This window comes from Boleophthalmus pectinirostris, unplaced genomic scaffold, assembly GCF_026225935.1.
Source record: "Boleophthalmus pectinirostris isolate CB_2022bp ecotype Guang Dong unplaced genomic scaffold, ASM2622593v1 HiC_scaffold_11, whole genome shotgun sequence".
Classification (NCBI taxonomy): domain Eukaryota; kingdom Metazoa; phylum Chordata; class Actinopteri; order Gobiiformes; family Gobiidae; genus Boleophthalmus; species Boleophthalmus pectinirostris.
Window position 1 is genome coordinate 23,041,465 of NW_026570994.1, and position 20,000 is coordinate 23,061,464.

The window sequence follows — 20,000 nt, forward strand, 5'->3', positions numbered from 1 at the left end:
CCTCGCGCTGCTGCTCGCGCTGCTCTCTGACCACCTGTGGTTCCGCGCCGAGGCCAAACTGGCGCCGGACAAACTGGCCCGGTCCCCCGGCGGCGTCCCCGGGGTCCCCGGTGTCCCGCTCTACCCCGAGCGCACGCGGGCCGTGTTTTTAGACAACTCCTCCACGCCGCTGTGCGACGGCCCGCGGGACGGCTCCGAGCCGGAGGAGCCGCTCTCTGTCACAGACTCGTTCACGGACTCGTTCACGGACTCGTTCACGTTCGCGGACGTGGACCTTTTGTGTGGGAACGTGTCGGAGCGGAGCGCTCGCGGCTTGTACTTGTCTTTTTGTAGCTCGTATTCGCTGCTGGACCTGCTCCGCGGCGCGTCGCGTCCGGATCGCCTCAACTGCAGCCTGCACGCGCTGCACGAGGGCCCCGACGGCACGTGCGGCGCGTGCGTCGCGGCGTATCAACGCTACGACCTGCACGCGCTCGAGAAGTACGAGGAGTTTGAGGAGCTCGTGCTCAAATACGAACCGGGACCGTACTCCGTGCGCACGTGCATGGACCAGTGCAAGGTAACGAGCCCCGAGGCCAGAGGGCGGGAAACCCCGGGTCACCCCCGGGTCACACACGGGTCACACACGGGTCACACACGGGTCAGACCCTGGCCTGGGTTAGATCCAGGTCAGGCCCGGGTCAGACCTGGTTTAGACCTGGTTTAGACCTGAGTTGGTCTTGGTTTACTCTTGGTTTAGTCCAGGGTCAGACCTGGGTTAGTGCTTGTGTGGTTTGTCCTGGTTTAGTTGTGGTTTAGTCCTGGTTTAGTCCTGGTTTAGACGGGGACAGTTTGCCCATGTTTTATTTCTAGTCCTGGTTTCTCTTGCTCTGTTTTGAGTCCTGGTTTAGTCCTGGTTTAGTCCTGGTTTAGTCCCTGGTTCTGGCCCATATGTCGGGTCTGGAGCCAGTTTGTGCAGGTTTTGATGAGACCTTGAGTGGTTCTGCTGAGTCCTGGTCCTGGTCCCGGTCCTGGTCCTGGTCCAGGTCCCGTGTTAGCTGTGACTGTGCGCCGCCGTATGCTAATGCCCTCCTCTTCCTCGTTGCCTCGTCGTCATGGAAACGCGTTCATTCATCTCCAGAGCGAAAAGCACCAGGACACACTCCGAGAAAAACCAGGTCTAAACCAGGTCTGAATGAGGTCTAAACCAGGTCTAAACCAGGTCTGAACGAGGTCTAAACCAGGTCTAAACCAGGTCTAAACCAGGTCTGAACCAGGTCTAAACCAGGTCTAAACCAGGTCTAAACCAGGTCTAAACCAGGTCTAAACCAGGTCTAAACCAGGTCTGAACGAGGTCTAAACCAGGTCTAAACCAGGTCTAAACCAGGTCTAAAACCAGGTCTAAACCAGGTCTAAACCAGGTCTAAACCAGGTCTAAACCAGGTCTGAATGAGGTCTAAACCAGGTCTAAACCAGGTCTAAACCAGGTCTAAACCAGGTCTAAACCAGGTCTGAATGAGGTCTAAACCAGGTCTAAACCAGGTCTAAACCAGGTCTAAACCAGGACTAAACCAGGTCTAAACCAGGTCTGAATGAGGTCTAAACCAGGTCTAAACCAGGTCTAAGCCAGGTCTGAACGAGGTCTAAACCAGGTCTAAACCAGGTCTGAACGAGGTCTAAACCAGGTCTAAACCAGGTCTAAAGCCAGGTCTGAACGAGGTCTAAACCAGGTCTAAACCAGGTCTAAACCAGGTCTGAACGAGGTCTAAACCAGGTCTAAACCAGGTCTAAACCAGGTCTGAACGAGGTCTAAACCAGGACTAAACCAGGACTGACAGGTGGGTTAAACTAGAAAAAAACAAAATCTAAATCTAGACTTGGTTTAGACCTGTTTCGGTCCTGGTTTGGTCCTGGTCCGGTCCTGGTTCAGTCCTGGTTCAGTCCTGGTTCAGTCCTGGTTTAGTCCTGGTTCAGTCCTGGTTTAGTCCTGGTTCGGTCCTGGTTTAGTCCTGGTTTGGGCCTGGTTTAGTCCTGGTTTAGTCCTGGTTTTAGGCCTGGTTTAGTCCTGGTTTGGTCCTGGTTTAGTCCTGGTTTGGTCCTGATTTAGTCCTGGTTTGGACCTGGAGCGCTGTCCGTGGTGCTGATTTTCTCATTAAATCTGTTTCCTGAGACTCTGAGTTGAATCTGAAACTGAGAGTTTGAGATAAAACCTGAAATTAAAAACATTTGAAACAGTTTCACATTTTTCACTCGACTGAAAAAAACAAAAACCTAAAAAGAGAAACCGCTGGAGTCTCTGTCCGTGGTGCTGATCTGTTCTCCTCAACTGACCTGGGGCAAAGTGAGACTCACACAGAACTAAACCAGGACTAAAACCAGTGTCTGGACTGGGACCAAACTGGGACTAAGCAAGAACTAAACCAGGACTAATTAGAGCTGGATTCTAACAGGATTTCAGGTTTGACATCCATCCATCCATCCATCCATTTTCTTCCGCTTATCCAAGGTCGGGTCGCGGGGGCAACAGTCTGAGGAGGGACTCCCAGACTTCCCTCTCCACACACACGTCCTCCAGCTCCTCCGGGGGGACCCCGAGACGTTCCCAGGCCAGACCAGAGACATAGTCCCTCCAGCGTGTCCTGGGTCTTCCCCGGGGCCTCCTCCCGGCGGAACATACCCAGAACACCTCCTGAGGGAGACGCCCAGGAGGCATCCGAAACAGATGCCCGAGCCTCAACTGGCTCCTCTCGACGTGGAGGAGCAGCGGCTCTACTCCGAGCTCCTCCCGTGTGACTGAGCTCCTCACCCTGTCTCTAAGGGAGCGCCCAGCCACCCTGCGGAGGAAACTCATTTCGGCCGCTTGTATCCGCGATCTCGTCCTTTCGGTCACTACCCAGAGCTCATGACCAGAGGTGAGAGTAGGAACGTAGATTGACCGGTAAATCGAGAGCTTCGCCTTTCGACTCAGCTCCTCTTCAACAGTCCGATACAGCGACCGCATCACTGCCGACGCTGCACCGATCCGCCTGTCAATCTCACGCTCCATCCTCCCCTCACTCGTGAACAAGACCCCGAGATACTTGAACTCCTCCACTTGAGGCAGAGACTCTCCACCCACCCGGAGAGGGCAAGACGCCTTTTTCCGGTTGAGAACCATGGCCTCGGATTTGGAAGAGCTGATCTTCATCCCAGCCGCTTCACACTCGGCTGCAAACCGCCCCAGTGCTGCAGGTCCTGGTTCGATGAAGCCAACAGGACAACATCATCTGCGAACAGCAGAGATGAGACCGGACCCCCTCCGGCCCCTGACTGCGCCTAGAAATTCTGTCCATAAACACAATGAACAGAACCGGTGACAGGTGCAGCCCTGGCGGAGTCCAACATGCACCGGGAACAGGTCTGACTTACTGCCGGCAATGCAAACACAGCTCCTGCTCCGGTCATACAGGGACTGGACAGCCCTTAGCAAAGGGCCCCGGACCCCAGACTCCCAGAGCACCCCCCACAGGACACCACGAGGGACACGGTCGAATGCCTTCTCCAAGTCCACAAAGCACATGTGGACTGGTTGGGCAAACTCCCATGAACCCTCGAGCACCGATGGAGAGTGTAGAGCTGGTCCAGTGTTCCACGGCCAGGACCAAAACCACACTGCTCCTCCTGAATCCGAGGTTCGACTATCGGCCGGATTCTCCTCTCCAGTCCCTGGCATAGACCTTACCGGGAAGGCTGAGGAGTGTGATCCCCCTATAGTTGGAACACACCCTCCGGTCCCCCTTCTTATACAGAGGGACCACCACCCCGGTTTGCCAGTCCAGAGGCACTGTCCCCGACCGCCACGCGATGTTGAAGAGGCGTATCAGCCAAGACCCACAACATCCAGAGACTTCAGGTACTCAGGACGGATCTCATCCAACCCCGGAGCCTTGCCACCAAGGAGCTTGCCAACCACCTCAGTGACTTCGGCCATGGTGATGGATGAGTCCACCTCTGAGTCTCCAGCCTCTGCTTCCTCCTCGGAGGACGTGACGGTGGGATTGAGGAGATCCTCAAAGTATTCCTTCCACCGCCGGACAACGTCCCCAGTCAAGGTCAGCAGCTCTCCCCCCGCACTGTAAACAGTGTTGGTGAAGAACTGCTTTCTCCTCCTGAGGCGCCGGACGGTTTGCCAGAATCTCTTTGAGGCCGTCCGATAGTCCTTCTCCATGGCCTCCCCGAACTCCTCCCAGCTCCGAGTTTTTGCCTCTGCGACCGCACGGGCTGCAGCACGCTTGGCCCGCCGGTACCCGTCAGCTGCCTCAGGAGTCCCCCGAGCCAGCAAGGCCCGATAGGACTCCTTCTTCAGCCTGACGGCATCCCTTACTTCCGGTGTCCACCACCGGGTTCGGGGATTGCCACCGCGACAGGCACCACAGACCTTACGCCCACAGCTCCGAGCAGCTGCATTGACAATAGAGGCTGAGAACATAGCCCACTCGGACTCCATGTCTCCAGCCTCCCCCGGAATCTGGGAGAAGTCCTCCCGGAGGTGCGAGTTGAAGGTCCCTCTGACAGAGGCTCTGCCAGACGTTCCCAACAGAACAGACGCTTGGGCCTGCCAGGTCCCTCCGGCTTCCTCCTCTGCCAGCGGATCCAACTCACAACCAGGTGGTGATCGGTTGACAGCTCAGCCCCTCTCTTCACCCGAGTGTCCAAGACACGTGGCCGGAGGTCAGATGACACGACGACAAAGTCAATCATCGACCTCCGGCCTAGGGTGTCCTGGTGCCACGTGCACTTATGGACCTTGTGCTGGAACATGGTGTTTGTTATGGACAAACTGTGACTAGCACAGAAGTCCAATAACAAAACACCGCTCGGGTTCAGATCAGGGAGGCCGTTCCTCCCGATCACCCCTCTCCAAGTGTCACTGTCGTTGCCCACGTGGGCGTTGAAGTCCCCCAGTAGAACAACGGAGTCCCCGGTCGGTGCACTGTCTAGTACCCCTCCCAGGGACTCCAAGAAGGCCGGGTACTCGAGTACTCAGCACTGCTGTTCGGCCCGTAGGCCGACACCACAGTGAGATACCTGTCCTCGACCCGAAGGCGCAGGGACGCGACCCTCTCGTTCACTGGGGTAAACTCCAACACGTGGCGGCTGAGCTGTGGGGCTATGAGCCCACACCAGCTCGCCGCCGCTCCCCGCGGGCAACGCCAGAGAAATGGAGAGTCCAACCCCCTTCAAGGAGTTGGGTACCAGAGCCCAAGCTGTGCGTAGAAGTGAGCCCGACTATATCAAGCCGGTATCCTCTCAACCTCCCGCACAAGCTCGGGCTCCTTCCCCCCCAGCGAGGTGACGTTCCACGTCGCCACAGCCAGATGCTGTGTGTGTGGACCAGGGCGTCGGGACACCCGTCCCCGACCGCCGCCCAGTCCTCTATGCACCCGACCCCTATGAACCCCTCTGCGGGTGGTGAGCCCACAGGAGGGTGGACCCACGTCGTCCTTTCGGGCTGAGCCCGGCCACCAGGCGCTCGCATTCGAGCCCCAACCCCAGGCCTGGCTCCAGGGTGGGGCCCCGGCTGCGCCACACCGGGCGACGTCACGGTCCTCGATATTAAACTGTTCATGTGGGTTTTATGAACTGCTCTTAGTCTGCCCCGTCACCTAGGACCTGTTTGCCATGGGAGACCCTAACCAGGGGCATGAAGCCCCGGGCAACACAGCTCCTAGGATCATTCGGGTACAAACTCCCCCACCACAGGAAGGTGGCAGTTCAGGGGGGAGGGTTTGACATCCATTTATTTTATTATTTCCATTCATAAACAGTCCTTGTTTAGACCTGGTTAAGACCTGGTTAAGACCTGGTCTAGTCCTGGTCTAGTCCTGGTTTAGTCCTGGTTTAGAAATGGTTCAGTCCTGGTTCAGTCCTGGTGTAGTCCTGGTTTAGTCCTGGTTTAGACCTGTTTTAGTCCTGGTTTAGTCCTGGTTTAGTCCTGGTTTAGACCTGTTTTAGTCCTGGTTTAGTCCTGGTCTAGACCTGATTTAGACCTGGTCTAGTCCTGGTCTAGTCCTGGTTTAGACCTGGTTTAGACCTGGTTCAGTCCTGGTTCAGTCCTGGTTTAGTCCTGGTTTAGTCCTGGTTTAGTCCAGGTTTAGTCCAGGTTTGTTCATTCATAAAAACAGTGAGTTGTTCTGGTCTTGTCCAAACACACGGAGCTCTTCAGTTGGAGAGGGATTTCCTGATTTAATGTCCCGGAACGACAGAGCAGGAGGAGGAGGGAGGGAGGGAGGGGGGGGGGGAGGAGGAGGAGTGTTTGTGTGGTCACTCAGCCGTGGCCCCTGAGCACCAACGACTGACCCTGTGAAGGGACAGAGAGGAGACCAGGTTAGACCTGGTTTAATCCTGGTTTAAACCTGGTTTATGCCGAGTTCAGACTTGGTTTAGTTTTGATTCAGAACAGTTTTTTGTCTCGGTTTAGTCCTGGTTCAGTCCTGGTTCAGTCCTGGTTCAGTCCTGGTTTAGTCCTGGTTTAGTCCTGGCTGGTTCAGTCCTGGTTCAGTCCTGGTTTAGTCCTGGTTCAGTTGGTTTAGTCCTGGTTCAGTCCTGGTTCTTAGTCCTGGTTTAGTCCTGGTTTAGTCCTGGTCTGAGTCGTTGTTCTGTTTTGGGTAAAGTGGGGGATCTGTCCGTGGTTCTGATTCTCGGGGTAATGAGCCGTTTCTGCTGGAAAAAAGGGGGGATTTTCCGAGACTCTAATGTTCGAGTTTCCCCCTGATTCAGTTTCCAGGAGCTTGAAACTGAAGGACACGATGGAGCTGTCCATGGTCCTGGAGCTGGGAATCACACTTTTCCATGCTTCACTGGGAATCTTCCTGGGAATATTTAAAGGTTCTATGTTACACAAAAGTGACTCTGGGAGATTTAAGTCACGTTCTGAAGCTGAATGAAACAAAAACACAACTCCAGGTTTGTTTGTGAGGAAGAAACGACACTAGAACATGACAGAAAATTGCATAATATTGGCAGTTTCGGCATTTTTTGGTTTAGTCCTGGTTTAGTCCTGGTTTAGTCCTGGTTCAGTCCTGGTTTAGTCCTGGTTCAGTCCTGGTTTAGTCCTGGTTAGTCCTGGTTCAGTCCTGGTTCAGTCCTGGTTTAGTCCTGGTTCAGTCCTGGCTTAGTCCTGGTTCAGTCCTGGTTCAGTCCTGGTTTAGTCCTGGTTCAGTCCTGGTTTAGTCCTGGTTTAGTCCTGGTTCAGTCCTGGTTTAGTCCTGGTTTAGTCCTGGTTCAGTCCTGGTTCAGTCCTGGTTCAGTCCTGGTTTAGTCCTGGTTCAGTCCTGGTTTAGTCCTGGTTTAGTCCTGGTTCAGTCCTGGTTCAGTCCTGGTTTAGTCCTGGTTCAGTCCTGGTTTAGTCCTGGTTCAGTCCTGGTTCAGTCCTGGTTCAGTCCTGGTTTAGTCCTGGTTCAGTCCTGGTTTCGTCCTGGTTTAGTCCTGGTTTAGTCCTGGTTCAGTCCTGGTTCAGTCCTGGTTTAGTCCTGGTTCAGTCCTGGTTTAGTCCTGGTTTAGTCCTGGTTCAGTCCTGGTTCAGTCCTGGTTTAGTCCTGGTTTAGTCCTGGTTTAGTCCAGTCCTGGTTCAGTCCTGGTTTAGTCCTGGTTTAGTCCTGGTTTAGTCCTGGTTTAGTCCTGGTTCAGTCCTGGTTTAGTCCTGGTTTAGTCCTGGTTTAGTCCTGGTTTAGTCCTGGTTCAGTCCTGGTTCAGTCCTGGTTAGTCCTGGTTTAGTCCTGGTTCAGTCCTGGTTTAGTCCTGGTCTTGTTGAGTGTGTGGTTTGAGAGGAGCTGTCCGTGGTGCTGAATGACTCTGGCTTCATTCACAAGAGTCTCATTCATGAAAAGACTCAGACAATCCACCGGAAACATGTCCTGATTTAGTCCTGGTTTAGTCCTGGTTTAGACCCAGTCAAGTCTTAAGTCCTGGTCTAATCCTGGTTTATTTCTGATATAATCTTTGAACAATCTGGTTACATATTGGTTTTGTTTAGTCCTTGTTTAGACCTAGAGTAGACCCGGTTCAGTCTTGTTTAAATCCTGGTCTGATCCTGGTTTAGTTCTGACATAATATTTGTTTCAGTCTGGTTAAATATTGTTTATGTTTAGTCCTGGTTTAGTCCTGGTTTAAACCTGGTTTAGACCTGGTTTAGACCTGGTTTACAGCTGGTTTAGACCTGGTTTACAGCTGGTTTAGACCTGGTTTAGTCCTGGTTTAGACCTGGTTTAGACCTGGTTTACAGCTGGTTTAGACCTGGTTTAGACCTGGTTTACAGCTGGTTTAGACCTGGTTTAGTCCTGGTTTAGACCTGGTTTAGACCTGGTTTAGACCTGGTTTACAGCTGGTTTAGACCTGGTTTAGACCTGGTTTACAGCTGGTTTAGACCTGGTTTAGTCCTGGTTTAGACCTGGTTTAGACCTGGTTTAGACCTGGTTTAGACCTGGTTTGGTCCTAATAAAATTCTGGTTCAGATCAAGTTTAGTCCTGGTTTATTCCCTGCTTTGGTCTCCTGGTCTTCATTTAGTCCTAATTTAGTCCCAGTTCAGACCTGGTTTAGTCCTGGTCCAGCTCCTGTCTGCTCCTGTCGCTCACATGAATCCTGTAGATGTGTGTGTGTTTGTGTGTGTGTTTGTGTGTGTGTGTGTGTGTGTGTGTGTGTGTGTGTGTGTGTGTGTTTGTGTGTGTGTGTGTGTGTGTGTGTGTGTGTGTGTGTGTGTGTGTGTGTGTGTGTGTGTGTGTGTGTGTGTGTGTGTGTGTGTGTGTGTGTGTGTGTGTGTGTGTGTGTGTGTGTGTGTGTGTGTGTGTGTGTGTGTGTGTGTGTGTGTGTGTGTGTGTGTGTGTGTGTGTGTGTGTGTGTGTGTGTGTGTGTGTGTGTGTGTGTGTGTGTGTGTGTGTGTGTGTGTGTGTGTGTGTGTGTGTTGTGTGTGTGTGTGTGTGTGTGTGTGTGTGTGTGTGTGGTGTGTGTTGTGTGTGTGTTATGTGTGTGTGTGTGTGTGTGTGTGTGTGTGTGTGTGTGTGTGTGTGTGTGTGTGTGTGTGTGTGTGTGTGTGTGTGTGTGTGTGTGTGTGTGTGTGTGTGTGTGTTTGTGTGTGTGTGTGTGTGTGTGTGTGTGTGTGTGTGTGTGTGTGTGTGTGTGTGTGTGTGTGTGTGTGTGTGTGTGTGTGTGTGTGTGTGTGTGTGTGTGTGTGTGTGTTTGTGTGTGTGTGTGTGTGTGTGTGTGTGTGTGTGTGTGTGTGTGTGTGTGTGTGTGTGTGTGTGTGTGTGTGTGTGTGTGTGTGTGTGTGTGTGTGTGTGTGTGTGTGTGTGTGTGTGTGTGTGTGTGTGTGTGTGTGTGTGTGTGTGTGTGTGTGTGTGTGTGTGTGTGTGTGTGTGTGTGTGTGTGTGTGTGTGTGTGTGTGTGTGTGTGTGTGTGTGTGTGTGTGTGTGTGTGTGTGTGTGTGTGTGTGTGTGTGTGTGTGTGTGTGTGTGTGTGTGTGTGTGTGTGTGTGTGTGTGTGTGTGTGTGTGTTTGTGTGTGTGTGTGTGTGTGTGTGTGTGTGTGTGTGTGTGTGTGTGTGTTGTGTGTGTGTGTTTGTGTGTGTGTGTGTGTGTGTTTGTGTGTGTGTGTGTGTGTGTGTGTGTGTGTGTGTGTGTGTGTGTGTGTGTGTGTGTGTGTGTGTGTGTGTGTGTGTGTGTGTGTGTGTGTGTGTGTGTGTGTGTGTGTGTGTGTGTTTGTGTGTGTGTGTGTGTGTGTGTTTGTGTGTGTGTGTGTGTGTGTGTGTGTGTGTGTGTGTGTGTGTGTGTGTGTGTGTGTGTGTGTGTGTGTGTGTGTGTGTGTGTGTGTGTGTGTGTGTGTGTGTGTGTGTGTGTGTGTGTGTGTGTGTGTGTGTGTGTGTGTGTGTGTGTGTGTGTGTGTGTGTGTGTGTGTGTGTGTGTGTGTGTGTGTGTGTGTGTGTGTGTGTGTGTGTGTGTGTGTGTGTGTGTGTGTGTGTGTGTGTGTGTGTGTGTGTGTGTGTGTGTGTGTGTGTGTGTGTGTGTGTGTGTGTGTGTGTGTGTGTGTGTGTGTGTGTGTGTGTGTGTGTGTGTGTGTGTGTGTGTGTGTGTGTGTGTGTGTGTGTGTGTGTGTTTGTGTGTGTGTGTGTGTGTGTGTGTTGTGTGTTTGTGTGTGTGTGTGTGTGTGTGTGTGTGTGTTTGTGTGTGTGTGTGTGTGTGTGTGTGTGTGTGTGTGTGTGTGTGTGTGTGTGTGTGTGTGTGTGTTGGATTACAGACTATGGCCCATAGGCTCCAGTCATTAACTAATGTGTCTGAAACAAACAACACAAACACACACAGGTTTAAATCCAGGACAAGTCCTGGTTTAGTCCTGGTTTAGTCCTGGTTTAGACCTGGTTTAGTCCTGGTTTAGACCTGGTTTAGTCCTGGTTTAGACCTGGTTTAGTCCTGGTTTAGACCTGGTTTAGACCTGGTTTTAGTCCTGGTTTAGTTCTGGTTTAGTCCTGGTTTAGTCCTGGTTTAGTCCTGGTTTAGTCCTGGTTTAGTCCTGGTTTAGTCCTGGTTTGGTTCTGTGTTATGGCATTAAAAATCCATCTTTCGTGTATTATTATTGTTTTTTTGACAAAAATGCATTCTGTCTGACTTGGCTCGCCTCTCCACTGATCTGACCCGTAATTTGCCTCAGTCGCGTGAGCTTTTTGTCTCCATGAAGATCGGCTGCTTTAATGCCCTAGTGTGCAACATTTCTGCTCAAACAATCACATCTCCACAGAGACACGGAGCTGACAGACGCCCACAGAAAAGAACTTTTCAGATCTAAACCCGGTCTAAAACTGGACTAAATCTGGACTAAACCCGGTCTAAAACTGGTCTAAACCTGGACTAAACCCGGTCTAAAACTGGACTAAACCCGGTCTAAAACTGGACTAAACCCGGTCTAAAACTGGTCTAAACCTGGACTAAACCCGGTCTAAAACTGGACTAGACCTGGTCTAAAACTGGTCTAAACCTGGACTAAAACTGGACTAGACCTGGTCTAAAACTGGTCTAAACCTGGACTAAAACTGGACTAGACCTGGTCTAAAACTGGTCTAAACCTGGACTAAACCCGGTCTAAAACTGGACTAGACCTGGTCTAAAACTGATCTAAATCTGGACTAAACCCGGTCTAAACCTGGACTAAACCTGGTCTAAAACTGGACTAGACCTGGTCTAAAACTGATCTAAACCTGGACTAAACCCGGTCTAAAACTGGACTAGACCTGGTCTAAAACTGATCTAAACCTGGACTAAACCCGGTCTAAAACTGGACTAGACCTGGTCTAAAACTGGTCTAAACCTGGACTAAACCCGGTCTAAACCTGGACTAAACCCGGTCTAAAACTGGACTAGACCTGGTCTAAAACTGATCTAAACCTGGACTAAACCCGGTCTAAAACTGGACTAGACCTGGTCTAAAACTGGTCTAAACCTGGACTAAACCCGGTCTAAACCTGGACTAAACCCGGTCTAAAACTGGACTAGACCTGGTCTAAAACTGGACTAGACCTGGTCTAAAACTGGTCTAAACCTGGACTAAACCCGGTCTAAACCTGGACTAAACCCGGTCTAAAACTGGACTAGACCTGGTCTAAAACTGGTCTAAACCTGGACTAAACCCGGTCTAAACCTGGACTAAACCTGGTTTAAAACTGGTCTAAAACTGGAATAAAACTGGTCTAAATCTGGACTAAACCTGGTCTAAACCTGGACTAAACCCGGTCTAAAACTGGACTAAACCCGGTCTAAAACTGGACTAAACCCGGTCTAAACCCGGTCTAAAACTGGTGTAAACCTGGACTAAAACTAGTCTAAACCTGGACTTAAACTGGTCTAAACCTGAACTAAACCTGGTCTAAAACGGGTCTAAACCTGGACTAAAACTGGTCTTAAACTGGTCTAAATGTGGACTAAAACTGCTCTAAACCCGGTCTAAAACTGGAATAAAACTGGTGTAAACCTGGACTAAAACTGGTCTAAATCTGGACTAAACCCGGTCTAAACCTGGACTAAACCCGGTCTAAAACTGGTCTAAAACTGGAATAAAACTGGTCTAAATCTGGACTAAAACTGGTCTAAACCTGGACTAAACCTGGACTAAACCTGGTCTATACTTAGAGTAAACGGGAGAGAGGATGAGAGGATGAGAGGATGAGAGGATGAGAGAAGAGAAGACAGAGGGGTAGAAGTGAGGGCCTCTAGTGGTGGACGAAGGCGCTGCAGGAGGTAAAAATACCTGAGGTGTGTTCACATCGTCACAGTCGTTAGACTCGTTAGACTCGTTAGCGTCTTTATCGTGTGATCGTCATGAGTCACAACCTTTATTTAGACTCACAGTAGCAGAGTGGTTAACCTCTCTCCTCCTCTCGGGCAGGATGGAGGGATGGAGGGATGGAGGGGAGGAGGTTTGGGGAAAGCCCTGTCTGCTCCACTGCTCCTGTCAGATGAAAATAAGCAGCTTAAGAAAGAAAAGAGAGAAAGAACAAGGAGAGAAAGGAGAGAGAGAGAAAGAGAGAACAGAGAGAGAGAAATAGGAGAGAGAGGGAGTGAGAAAACAAGAAAGATGCAAACGATTCTAGAGAACAGAGAGAGGGAAAGAGAACAGGGAGGAGAGAGAGAACAGAGGAGAGAGAGAAAAACAGAGAGAAAGAGAGAACAAGGAGAGAGAGAGAGAACAGAGAGAAAGAGAGAACAAGGAGAGAGAGAGAGAACAGAGAGAAAGAGAGAACGGGGAGGAGAGAGAGAAAACAGAGAGAAAGAGAGAAAACAGAGAGAAAGAGAGAAAACAGAGAGAAAGAGAGAGCAAGGAGAGAGAGAGAGAGAGAGAGAAAGAGAACAGGGAGGAGAGAGAGAACAGAGAGAGAGAAAAAGGAGAGTTAGGGAGGGAGAGAAAGAGACCAGAGAGACAGAAGAAGGAGAGAGAGAACAGAGAGAGGGAAAGAGAACAGGGAGAGAGAGAGAAAGAGAGAGAGAGAGGAGAGATGGAGAGAGAGCAGGGGAGGAGAGAGAGGGAGGGAGAGATGGTTTCATACGTGAGCTGCGGCTGATTGTGTTGTGATGGTGCTCTGAAGGGGGAGTGACAGCACAGAGAGCAAAGGGAGGGACGACAAAAACAAAAGTGAAACTGATAAAAACAACAACAACAACAACAAGTGTGAATCTGTTGTTTTACGCGAAAACAAAATGAACCTGGAGATTTAAAGAGAGAAATGACATCTTTAACAGTTCCCGTGTGTGTGTGTGTGTGTGTGTGTGTGTGTGTGTGTGTGTGTGTGTGTGTGTGTGTGTGTGTGTGCGTTCACGTGTGTGTGTGTGTGTGTGTGTGTTGTGCGTCTCCTCTAGATGGCGTACAAGTGGTGGTTGTGTGCGCAGTTCTTCCCGGACACCTCCCCGTCGTGCGCCCGGACCGTCCCCTGTGGCACCAGCTGCCTCCAGGTCCAACAGAGCTGCCCCTTCATCCTCCCCGACAACGAAGACCTGATCCACGGAGGCAGCCCCAGCTTCATCTGCACAGGTACCAGACCGGGACTCAAACTGGACCAGACCAAGACCAGACCAAGACCAAGGACCAAGACCACACCAAGACTAAACCAGGACTAAACCAGGACTAAACCAGACAACGAAGACCTGATCCACGGAGGCAGCCCCAGCTTCATCTGCACAGGTACCAGACCGGGACTCAAACTGGACCAGACCAAGACCAGATCAGGACTAGACCAAGACCAGACCAGGACCAGACCAGGACCAGACCACGACCAAGACCAAGACCAAGACCAAGACCAACCACCAGGACTAAAACTGCACTAAAACTGGATTAAACCAGGACTAAACATGGACTAAAACTGGACTAAAACTGGACTAAAGATGGTACCAGACCAGGACTCAAGCTGGTCTAAAACAGGACTCCAACTGAACTTAAACTGGACTAAAACTGGACTCATACTGGATTGAAACTGGATTAAAACTGGACTAAAGTAGAACTAAAACTGGACTAAAGCTGGACTAAAATTGGATCAAAACTAAACTCAAACTGGACTCAAACTGGTCTAAAACTGGACTGAAGTAGAACTCAAACTGGACTCAAACAGGACTGAACCAGGACTAAACCAGGTCTAACCCGGGTCTTGTTTTGGTCTGTGTCAGGTCTGGCGTCGGACTTGGAGGCGCGCTGCTGTGACGTGCGATGGGCGCCTCCTTCGCCGCTCTCGCCGCCCTCGCCGCCGTCGCCGCCGTCGCCGCCCTCACACGGGACTCGACAAAGGACTGCCTCTCCCTCGTGTCAGCACCAGGGGGCGTGGCCGAGCTCCGCGTCGCCCCGCCCCAAACTCTGCCCCCTGCTGGCGCTCGTCATCCTGCACTCCGTCCTGCTCCTCTCCCACAACGCCACGCTGCTGTGGGGCGCGGCGGCGGCGACGGCGGCGGCGGCGGACGAGGGACGGGCCAACGACGACTGAAACTCAAACAACACACGGACAAACGCGAACACGAAGAGGCTCCACGGCCGAGCGCTCGCCAGGACGAAGACGAGGACGAGGACGAGGACGAGGAGGAGGAGAGACGAAGAGAGAGGAGAGAGAAAGAGTTTGTGATGTCGAGGTTTAGACGAGCCGACAGGAGCAGTGACAAGATCCAGGACTAAAACAAGACTGAACCAGGATTAAAACAGGACTGAACCAGGTCTAAACCAGGTCAAAACTAGGGACTAAACCAGGGACTAAACCGGGTCAAATCCAGGGCTAAACCAGGACTAAACCAGTGACTAAATCAAGACTAAATCTGGACTAAAACAGGTCAAAACCAGGGACCAAACCAGGTCTAAACCAGGGACTAAACCAGGGATTAAATTAGGACTAAACCAGGACTGAACCAGGTCTAAACCAGGGACTAAACCAAATCAAAATCAGGACTAAATCATCAACTAAATCAAGACTAAATCTTGACTAAACCAGGACTAACCAGGTCAAAACCAGGGACTAAACCAGGGACTAAACCTGGACTAAACAAGGTCTAAACCAGGACTAAAACAGGTTAAAAACCAAGACTAAATCAGAACTAAACCAGGTTAAAAACCAGGGACTAAACAAAGACTGAACCAGGACTAAACTGGATCTGAACCAGGGACTTAACCAAGACTAATTCAGGACTAAATCAGGTCAAAACCAGGTCTAAACCAGGACTGAACCTGAAGTCAAACTGGACTAAACCAGAACTGAACCAGGATTTAATCAAAACTGAAGCAGGACTGACCCAGGACTAAAGCAGGTCTGTGTTTGGTCTCTCAGGTCTGTTTTTTTGAGAAGAGTCCAGCTTTAGTCCAGACCAGGATCATAACCAGACCTGCTCTTGGTCCTGGCACTTTTACCCGTTTGGTCCGATCTTCGTCACTGCTCCCGTTTTTCCCTCTCGCCACTTATCTCCTCCCCCTCCTCTCCGAGCTCCGCCCCCCTCCTCCCGGCTGCCGTGGATGTGGGACTCCCGCTCTCCGCGCTGGACTCCGCTCCGTGTTTTCTAGCCCCCCCCCCCCCCCCCCCCGTTTGTTTGACCCCCGGACTCCTCGGCCGCAGAACGAAAACACATCCAAAAGTTCCCGTTTCTTCGCGATCTTTTTTGCTACAGGTTTTGTCTCACGGGAGGATTCTGTGCGTCGTCTTTAAATGTGTCTTCTGTTCCGTTCTTTTCTCCGGGACGTGGCGGCGGCGCGGCGGCGGCGGCGGCGGTGGCGGCGGCGGTGACACGTGTTTACAGGATTCCACACTTTTCACAACCGACCAGGGCAAGAAACGTTCAAAATGTCACAGAGGCTTTTATAGTTTAGGAACAAAATGAGAAAATGAGAAATAATGTGTTGATTAAAGTGTTTAAAGAGGGGGTATTCTGCTTTTCTTTAGTTTTGTTTTTTCTCTAACGTTGTTTCTCGTCAAAAACCTGCCTGAAAACGTTTTGAGATGTGATCAAATCCTTCTTACGGCGAGAGGTACGAGTGTGTACGAGGCTCCGCCCACAAGCCTACGCTCCCACACGACAATTCTCCAGAAATACAGAGTGTCCCAAAAAATCTGACGTCATTTTAAAAGCAGTTATCCCAAAAATACAAAGTCGAGCTCTTCCTCTTTTCTTTTCAGACTTTCCTCTTTAGATTTTTGGTTCAGATGATGAAGTTTTTTCCAAATTCCAAGACGCAAAAGTGCTTCTGTTTGGGAGTGAACGGCTCGACCTGAAAACAGAACAAAAATAAAACATTAAATACAAAATCTCAATCTACAAAAGTCACAGTTTGGTCAGTTCTTCGGTTTTGAGGTCACAGTTCGGTTCATTTCAACAAAATGTAAAACCAGAAAGAACAAAAGTGTGTGTGTTTGCTGCAGATGTTCAGTCAGTGGGAGCAGGTCGAGGCTCTTGGAAAAAAGGATCAAAACTTTAAACACAAACCGATTCCAGACGCTCCAAAGACGTGAAAAAGTAAAAAATCGCGCAAGGAAAAATCTAGTTAAAAGGCTTTTATTTAAATGGCCAAAGCCGACAAACTGGTCTTCATCAGGGTTTAGTAAAACGTAAAACCTACGACTAAAAATTCAAAACCATTTACTTGTTGTTTATTTGTGTTTTTATTAAACCAATAATTAGTTTGAAAATAAAATAAAGTCAAAGTTCTGCTTGGTAAAACTAATAAGTGAAATCAAATCTTCTCAAATAAGCAACAAATGTTAGAAAAATTGTAAAAAATAAAGTCCTTGTAAACAAAAAAAGTAAAAGTTTTCCAAAAGTAAAATGCAGCACGAACAGTTCCAGCGTGAACTTTTACTCAAGCTTCAGATTTTTGGTCAGAAAAAAACAAATTCTCCACGTTGTCTGAAGACTGAAAAAACACGTTCAACAAACCCTGTGCACTGCTGCTCAAGTGTTCAAGTGTTTGTTTGTTTTTTTCAGTTTTTTTTTATTTTAATTTTATTTTAATTTCTTTCTTTGTATCCTTAACGGAATAAGGGGGAAAAAAATAATCAATTCTATCAAAGAGAGACACGTGAAGTGAAAGAAGGACGAAGGGGGAAAGAAAAAAAAAGAAGCAAATTGTTGTACATTTGTGATTTGAAACTGTCTCTATTTGACTGTTGATAAAAATTTGAATTAAAAAAAAAGAAAATACAGGTGTGATGGCGGTGGGTGAGGACCGCGGCGCGACGATTCACGTGGTTTAAAAGGACGTATCTGTGAAAAGTGTTTTATAAGGGTCAAGTGGTAACGGACGGAAACAGGGTCAGATTTTTGACATTCAAATGTCTCTTATTCACAAACTAGAGGAACTATTGACATAAGTAAAGTATCAGAATGTAGGAAAGAGTTAACTTTAGAGAAGAGAATATTTTAATATTACTTCAAAATGAAAGGAAACTATTTCTATAAAATATGTCAGTCCTTCCAAGAACATTTTTATCATTTTAAATACATTAAAAAAAAAAAATCCTGTCCCTTCATCAACAGTTCAAAGATGGAATAACACAAGATATGATGAAATACAAACATTTATTTACATGATTTTCAGGTCTTTGAAATTTGGGAAATAATTTTTGTTCCATGTTTCATTCATGGTCTGTTTAAAACAGATGGAACTTTAGAACCAAAAATGTTACAGAAAAAAGGTCAACAGTTTGATAAACTCGAGTACATATGTATCTGTTCAATACACTTTTATATCAGATGCATTAACTTGAATTTTTGGCCTTGTTGTTTACTTCTGCTTGACCGGGCCCATAAATAAAAAAAAAAAACGTACGTAGTCAAGTCGGGGGTCAGCTGTTTTCACGGTGGTCGCTCTAACTATAAAGCGCTGCAGGAAACAACTACAACTGCACCAATCAGGGACGAGTTCCTTGTGAATATTAAAGAGTCAAGCCTCCGTGGAGCTGCACATGTAAAGGAGGAATGTAAACACACACAAATCGCGCAAACTCACTCACAGACCTGCACCGAACCAAACGTCCAGCACTGAAACTGATCAACATAAACACACGAACCGTTACAGCCCGCGATTCTAAATATTCAGTGAAAATTTGAGCTTATTTCAACAAGAACTCCCCAAACTATCAGCTGTGAAATGATGTCACACTTTTTGGGACGCCCTGTAAACAAAAACACGACATAAACTGTTCAGAGCGACGAGACAAACCTGATGTGCAGGAGTTTTATTAGCGGGATTCAGTCTGAGTGTGTCGTGTGGCGCTCTGAACGGGAGTAACTTAGCATGGAGAGCAAAGTGAAACTGGTAAAACATTTTGGGTGAATATATCATTTTCAAACCAGTAAAAGGAACACCCCGAAATGATCTGAATCTGTAAAACCCACAGAAGAAACAGAAGCACAGTACCTCCTCTTTAAATAAACGAAACGGAAAAACGTGCGATGGAATTTTTCACATTTCTCAACAAAACACCCGATGTAGCTTTAACATGTTTTGGACAGAGGAAGGAGGGACAGCTCTGGGTCCAGACAGGAGCAGACAGGAGCAGACAGGAGCAGACAGGTGCACTGGAGCTGTTGTGGTGAAGTTCTTTCCCCAAACCTGCGCTGGTGTTGCGACTAAATCTGCGCCCCTTTAAAGAAGTGAGGACTGAAACACACTTCACATGATTATATTTACTTTTTTTTTTTTTTTTATAATAATATAAGTTTTATAAAGTGACTTCAGGATGCAAAGGAAATTATAAAACTGTAAACAAGAGCCAAAACGTGCCTAAATTCCGCTACAGTTCAGATTCAGTCCCAGCAGATTTACACAGTTTACCCAATTGTCTCTGATTTTGAACATTTTGAAACCAACCAACAGAAAAAAGACGAATTTATGATCATTCGTTTGGCTAAAATACAAAAAAAAATGACCATAAAGCAAAAAAAAAAACGCACCAACAAAAGTTTATACTGACCCAAAAGTGAGTCGAGAATGGACAACGTTATAATCTCTTTTTACAATTTTACTGAAACCGACTTCCCAACTCGGGTGTGTTCCAGTTTTTAAATTTGAAAATCTGTCCACTTTACTCATAAAACAAAAAAATTATCATATTTATTTAGTGAAATTAAGTTTTAAATTGTCAGAAAAAGTCCTTCTTTGTGCGTAAAATGTCTCTGTGTTTTGGCTGGAGTTGACTGGACGTAGAGTAAGAACGACGACGCTGAAAACGGTAGATCGGCAAAAAGGTGTTTTGAAAATAAACGATTAAAGATTCCTCAAACACAAATCACTCTAAGTACAATTTCAGAGCGTCAGTGAAAAGAAACAACTAGAACTTTCTGAAAAAAAAAAAAAAAAAACAAAAAACGTCCATCCATCTGATCCGGGGCGCAGATTTTGTCCCAACACCAGCTCCTGATACTCTGCAGACGACGTCCAATTTAACCCAAACCAACTTTATTTTTACGGCACATTTTAACACGAAATCTCTAAATTAACACATTAAATAAAATAAAGCATAAAATAAATAAATAAAACAAGTAAATAAGAACATAAAAATATGAAAATTTGCAAATAAAATCAATAAAAACAGTGAGAGGAGCACACGATTCTCAGGCCGTGTTAAAATCCGGTGAGTAAAAGTGTTTTTACTCACAGAGATCAAGATTTTACACGTTCTTCTTAATACTACGACCGATAAGTGTCAAATCCAGATATTGTCAAAACTGAAATAAAGGCAAACAATTAAAAGTAGAACAAAAGTAACAAAACCCAAAAGAGGCACATGTAGGACCCCCCCGGCGCGACGTCCCTGCAGAGTATCAGAGGTCCGGCCCTTGGTCCACACGTGTCTGTTTCAGAGAGAGTTTGTTTGTGCCGAGGGAGGAAGAGGATGTGACACGACGAAGAGTCTAGAGTCATGTCCACACACAACTTCAGTTTCAGTTCCTCTGGTTCCTCTGGTTCCTCACGTCCACACACAACTTCAGTTTCAGTTCCTCTGGTTCCTCACGTCCACACACAGCTTCAGTTTCAGTTCCTCT

General features: G+C 48.3%; 1 protein-coding gene across 1 annotated transcript in view; it reads left to right on the plus strand.

The window, feature by feature from the left end:
* LOC110166005 (NALCN channel auxiliary factor 1-like) overlaps nt 1–14,568 on the plus strand; it is a 15,082-nt gene extending 514 nt beyond the window's left edge. Inside the window, exons 1-3 of the mRNA XM_020931203.2 lie at nt 1–559; nt 13,353–13,524; nt 14,154–14,568. The exon at nt 1–559 is cut by the window's left edge and continues 514 nt beyond it. Coding sequence (XP_020786862.1) covers nt 1–559; nt 13,353–13,524; nt 14,154–14,464 — 1,042 coding nt within the window. The 3' untranslated portion in view covers nt 14,465–14,568. The remainder of the gene's footprint in view (nt 560–13,352; nt 13,525–14,153) is intronic.
* Nucleotides 14,569–20,000: the final 5,432 nt, after the last annotated feature.